This window comes from Natator depressus, chromosome 4 (assembly GCF_965152275.1).
Source record: "Natator depressus isolate rNatDep1 chromosome 4, rNatDep2.hap1, whole genome shotgun sequence".
Lineage (NCBI taxonomy): Eukaryota > Metazoa > Chordata > Testudines > Cheloniidae > Natator > Natator depressus.
In genome coordinates, this window is record NC_134237.1 from 106,222,337 (window position 1) to 106,228,336 (window position 6,000).

Genomic DNA, 6,000 nt, shown 5'->3' on the forward strand with positions numbered 1-6,000 from the left:
TGGCTTTGTAAGATATTGCTATTAAAAACTTCTTCCAAAGTTTTAATTTTAAAGAACTGTATTTGGTATGCTTTTGTGCTAGAGATCCTCTTCCTAAAGTAAGAACTATGAGCCAGTTTTGTATCACTTTCTCTTGCTTAAATTGCTTATGAATATTTAAGTATATCTTAGGAATTGCCAAAAACACCAGAAATCTTGACAGGCAATATAAATAGTTACTCTTGGCTGGCAAGTATGCAAAGTCCATATGAGGTTTAGAAAGTTAAGCTTATATATTTTAGAAAAAGAAACAAGTATTTTCAAGGTAAGACGTCTGCTATAGAGTTGTGCAGACAATAAACAGGTGAGTAGTTTTAAACAATTTCAAACAGTTCACAAAGAAGAGATTTAGTTTCTTACATGTAAAGAAAACCTCTGTTTTTTGTTTTGTTTTTAATTTAGGTGGCACACTTGGAGCGAACAGGGCATTACTTAACAGTGAAGGACAACCAGGTGGTGCAGTTACATCCTTCCACAGTTCTTGATCACAAACCTGAATGGGTGCTTTATAATGAATTTGTCCTTACAACAAAGAATTACATCCGCACATGTACAGATATCAAGCCAGAATGGTGAGCAAAAACACTTGAACATTTTCTCTTGTTCTAAGAATCTTTTTTTAAATCTGAAAGTGTTTGTTTTCTCAAAATTCCCTAAAGTTAGTACTTTTTTTCACAACTGTCTCTATAAAACGTGTTTTCCTATAAAATGTTTTGATGGAGTAGCTGGATTTGTGCACTTGACTTGAGCTCCCTTGATCTGTACATATAGCTCCCATACATTAGTGGGGGCTATATGTGTGAACAAGGGGGTTTGGTTTCTGTTTTAGATGTTTATATTTGTTAGTAATGAGGAGTCCTGGGATTTGTTTTGAGGACTGAGCAGGAAGGATTTAACATTGTGTCACAGACTTGGGGTGAAATCCTGGCCTCATTCAAGTCAATGGCAAAACTCCAATTGTCATCATTGAGGCTAGGATTTTTCCCTTGGTGCAAGAACTATAGTTTCTAGGCGCTAACTTCCTGGTGGTAGATGCATGATTGCACAGTCAGGCAGGCAGTGCTACATACTTTGTGTCTCGTTATAGGTTGTCACTTGTTTCTCTGTGTGTTGTACATATGAATTCATGGTTCTTGGAATCTTAAGTTGTAGAATACAGTACTTTTTTGGAATTGTTATCTGGTTATGAAGTAATCAAAAACTTTGCAGTATATCCTAAAATGTTTACAACTTCAGTATTATGATTCAATTCAGAATGCTTTTTTGGATCATTTGAATATTAGTATTTGACACTTGGGTCAATCAGAACTTGATTTTTCTATTTAAAGGCTCAAAAGCTTGTGTCTCTCACCAACAGAAGTTGGTTCAATAAAAGATATTACCTCACCCGCCTTGTCACACTAAAAATTAGGTATCTTATTCCTTCTTAATAAGAATTACTGGGAAATTTTGATCTTTGAAATGGCCACAGCCTTGAGGCTAGTGTGAACATGTTTCATAACTTTTGTACTGCTTAAGTAAGCATTAAAACTCTGGATATTTTTATATGTAAAGCCACTTCTATTTTTGAAAATTTAAAACTGCCTTTGTAATGCTGGACCTAGGAGTCATAAGATGGATCTGCACATTTCTAGACAGTACTAAAGAGATGGATAATGTTTAATTATTTTACATAGCTGCTAATTAGGCAAAATGGCTACAAGCTGTATAAAATTCAAACTTGTATATTAGTGACCAGTTTTTTCTCTTTTTGGCAGGTTGGTGAAAATTGCCCCTCAATATTATGACATGAGCAATTTCCCACAGTGTGAAGCAAAGAGACAGTTGGACCGCATCATTGCCAAACTTCAGTCGAAGGAATACTCACAGTACTGAATTTATGCTTTGAACTGAAGTTATTCAGAGGACGACTTTAAAAGATGAATGAACTCAGAGTTCAAGTTGTGCTCTTCACTTCGGTTCAGTAATGGCCTTTATTTGAAAGCTTTTAAATTTTTTTTTCTTTACAGTAAATATTCCATTCTGATTTCATAAATTAAACATTTATGCCTCCCTTTTGTGTTGACACTGTAGCTCATACTGGAAAAGCTGATCAATGTTTTGCAGTTTATTGAAAGTAGTTCTATATATAACAATGTTATAAGCATTTCTTTAGAAATGGTTGAAAATGCTTCTAAAATGTGATTATCGACCATGGTATGCATGATCGTTGTAATTGTTGACATTCCTTTTAGAAGTTGTGAAATGTTACAACTTGTGCTTATGTAGACACAATCTTCAGCTTCAGTACAGAGGTACTGACTTCAATAAAGTCTATTTATACTAATTTTGTGCCACAGTACGTCAGTATTTTTATTATTTTTGATCAAAAAATTTGAAGAATCATTCAGTCTTCAATTAAACTGCTTATTTTGTTGACATCACTTTAGTCCACAGTTTTCAGAGTTTTCAGAGTGTTGCAATTATTGGTGTATCGCACTTAGTACAAATAGTGATAAGTGAGATATTAATATATAGTGTGTAACATGAATTCCCATGCCTAATTCTTTAAATGGTTTAGTGATTTGTTGTAAATGGAAATCCCATGTAATCTTGTTGCAGTTTTGACAGAGCTCTTCCTCTGAACACGTTCGTACAGACTTTCTTGGTCAGAATTGTAATAATAAGAATGCATCTTGTTTGAGTCTTTATGGCCAGCTGGAAGTTACCCTTTTAGGTGGTGGTCAGATAAGGTTTATACTACATTGTTAAAATGCAATAATTCTTATGAGGTTGGATTCAGAGCTATATGACTGACAAACACTCCAGACATAGTAGTCTTATAGTGATATTAATGAAATAAGACTTGACAGCTTTTTCAAAAGAGGAAAGTTGGAACTTGTTGATCCTAGATGGAATTCAAATGTTTGGTATGATTTAAGATTTTCCCTACCCTGAAACACGTATTAAATTAACAGTCCTTCTGGCAAAGGAAGGTAGGAGCAACTCTCACCAGTCTCCATGCTATAGCTGAATTGCTTATAATAGACATTAATATTATGCTCAATGCTTTTCATTTTTTTCACAACCTAGGGTGAAGTTTTAAGTCCTTCTGGCCTTGAGAGTGGAGAACTAAGCTAGTGTCCCTTGCTGGTGATACTGCTCAGACTGTCTGACCCAAGGACAATGGATCTTGAGTGCTAACATTTAGGGTGCTTTGTTTAAGTTATAGCATGTGGCTGTAAAAATACATGGAATGAAGTTTATCAGGTTTCTCTCCCTCTTTCCAATTACAAATCTTGAATCCTTTTCTAAAATGTTATTGGGGGGGGGGGGGGGGGAGAATGTGAGATGGTGGGAAAATATCTAACTGTTGCTTAATGAAAACTCTTAGCATTGTGATGGAGAATGATGCTATAACATTGTCTAAAAGTTAAATAATTCTTGTGTGTGGATTCAGCACAAGAAGCAAGATAAAGTACGAGGTATTCTGTGAAATCTTCCCATTCCCTTCAGTGGACTTTACTGCCCCCTGTCAGGATTTCTGGTAAGAGCATAGAAAATTCAGGTTGTAGGGAGGGGGCAGAGGCAGACTGTTTAAAAAGTAAATGTAAGATAAATTGAAATTCCTTAGAATAAAACTAAGATTGCAAATTGGAAGATTAAATATGTACTTAAAATGTAGACATTATAAAACAAAATGCTTAATTTATTTTCTCCACTACTTCACTAATTGGAGTTCTACCCTCCAGAAAACACATTCTGCTCTAAAATAACTTTAAAAATCTACTATGGGGTTCCGTTTTGTCTTGCTAATTTCCGTATCACACTTGCTCAGTGCTCAGTTTGCAAGGAAAAAGATACTGGGGTCACATTCTCTTCCACTGTTCCAACTACTGTGTACAATTCAGTGTAAAGTGGCTGGAGTCTGGCTCTAACTGGCCAGCTGAGAATTCCCCTAGCGTGGGTGGGAAAGCACTCGAATAGCTGCTATAAAGGCAGCTCCTATACTAGCTAGCTCTCCCTTGATGTGGCAATGTCTCTCAGTATTCTGCCAATTTTCAGTTAGCATATGGTCCCATAGTCAGCTGGCATAGGCTATGGAAGCTTAGGTGCTCCTCTAACTTTAGGGCTGGGACAGCTTGGGAATTGGGAGAGCAGCTGGTTATAGCTTCAAATAGTTATTGATATGAGAGAATGTGGCCTGTTGTTTCTAACAGCCAGCCCCACAAACTCATCTTTGGCCATGACAGTCAAGATGGAATCTTTCAGTCACATGCATCATGACTACTAGGGATGAAAATACTACAGGCCAAATTATGTATTCAGTGACAGCTGTGCAACTCTGTAGTCTTCCACTTAAGCCAGTGACACCTGTGAAAACCACCTCAAGAAAATAGTGACACTTGTGCGACCCTATCTTCTTGAGGTGTCATTGACTTACCTGGAAGACAACAGGGTTGCACAGCTGTCACTGAGTACATAATTTGGCCTGTAGTATCTCCACTACTCGTAGTGATGATGTACAAGACGGAAAGACAATCAGGGGCTAGCAGCTGGTTTAAAAAAAAAAAAAGCAGCCCATTTGCTAACTTGGAAATTTAATAGTCTTGTTATGGAAATCAGTGCTATACCTGATGCACAATGCCACTTACGCACTTTTTTAGGTTAGAACTGAACTTGGGAACGTTTTTAAAAACTCAAATGGAATTTTTCAATTCAAAACCAACTTGTTATCAAAGGTTTTACACGTATTTGTACATTGTCAACAGAAACATTCAGTAATGCTGAATTTTATGTTCAGCTAATTTATGCTCTACATTTAAAAAAGCTCACATGGGTGACAGCTACCAACTGTGCAAATAAAACATTTTAGTACAGTTCCAGTGTACTAGGTGTTACTTCTACAATTGAACAATATTTATCTTAGCTATAAATAAGAGTAGAACTGAAGGCTACCTTTTTTGGCCTAAACTCCTTATTTCAACATTCTGACATGAAACTGTTGAAGCCACTATGCACAATTCTTAAATTATTGCATAATTCATACATAATTATTTAAAATACAGAAGTATATTTGTTGTGTAAGAGACATACAATAAAAGGGAGAGCAAGTTAACTAACACATGCTGTCAGCACTTGTGCCAATACAGGAAGTAACTAGTCCTTGGCTCCATAAGAGAGAATTGGGAAGGAGTGAATGAGGCATACTTACTGGATGTAATGGTTAGGGAAAGAGAATTTTCAGTTTCTGACAGGCCACTGCAACAGCAATAATGAAACAATCTTTTTTTGAATGAAGTGCTTTTCTTAAGGACACAACTGAGATAAATGCATAATGTTGCTTAATGCTTTTTGTATATATATATTTCAAAATCTTCACCATTTTGCTAGTAGAAAAACTGAAGGGTAATAAGGATAAGAGACTTCTTCCTCAGGTCACACAGCAAGTCAGTGACAGAGCTAGGGAATCATGTTTGTTTGGTAGTACTTATATTTTAACTGAGCATGCAAGGCTCATTGTCCGTCACTCAGGGAATGTTGTTAAAATAGCGTTACCCTGTTCATCACTATAACTTTACTTTTAGTGATTTATAACAGAGAAGACAGCAAACTGAAAGAAAATATTAAATCAGGTATTAATATATGGCCAAACAATGGAAAATTAGTAACTTAAAATTGAACAAAATACTTTATGCATTTTGGGATGCCAGAGGCCATAACTGACTAAAATAATTCAAAGGTTTTTATGCTGTGTAACATTCTATTCACATTAAATAACACCACTATTCTTCTTAGGAGGCTAGACAGATCTCCTTTTTTAGTCAGTCGGTTCTGCTCCTTGATGAGCTGAAAATATCACTTCTGAGAAAATGAAATGCTCTGCAGATTTCTGCTGGTGCATGGAACAAGAGATTCTGAATAAAGTAATGCTACTGAGCACTAGTTTGCACCTGGCCAGACTCAGCTGCTTGTTGTCGG

At 36.0% G+C, this 6,000-nt stretch overlaps 1 protein-coding gene across 1 annotated transcript in view; it reads left to right on the forward strand.

Moving 5' to 3' along the window:
* The window catches only part of DHX15 (DEAH-box helicase 15), a 68,362-nt gene extending 66,025 nt beyond the window's left edge, over positions 1 to 2,337 (forward strand). Inside the window, exons 13-14 of the mRNA XM_074951594.1 lie at positions 442 to 611; positions 1,797 to 2,337. Of these exons, the coding sequence (XP_074807695.1) occupies positions 442 to 611; positions 1,797 to 1,914 (288 nt within the window). The 3' untranslated portion in view covers positions 1,915 to 2,337. The remainder of the gene's footprint in view (positions 1 to 441; positions 612 to 1,796) is intronic.
* The last annotated feature ends 3,663 nt before the right edge of the window (positions 2,338 to 6,000 follow it).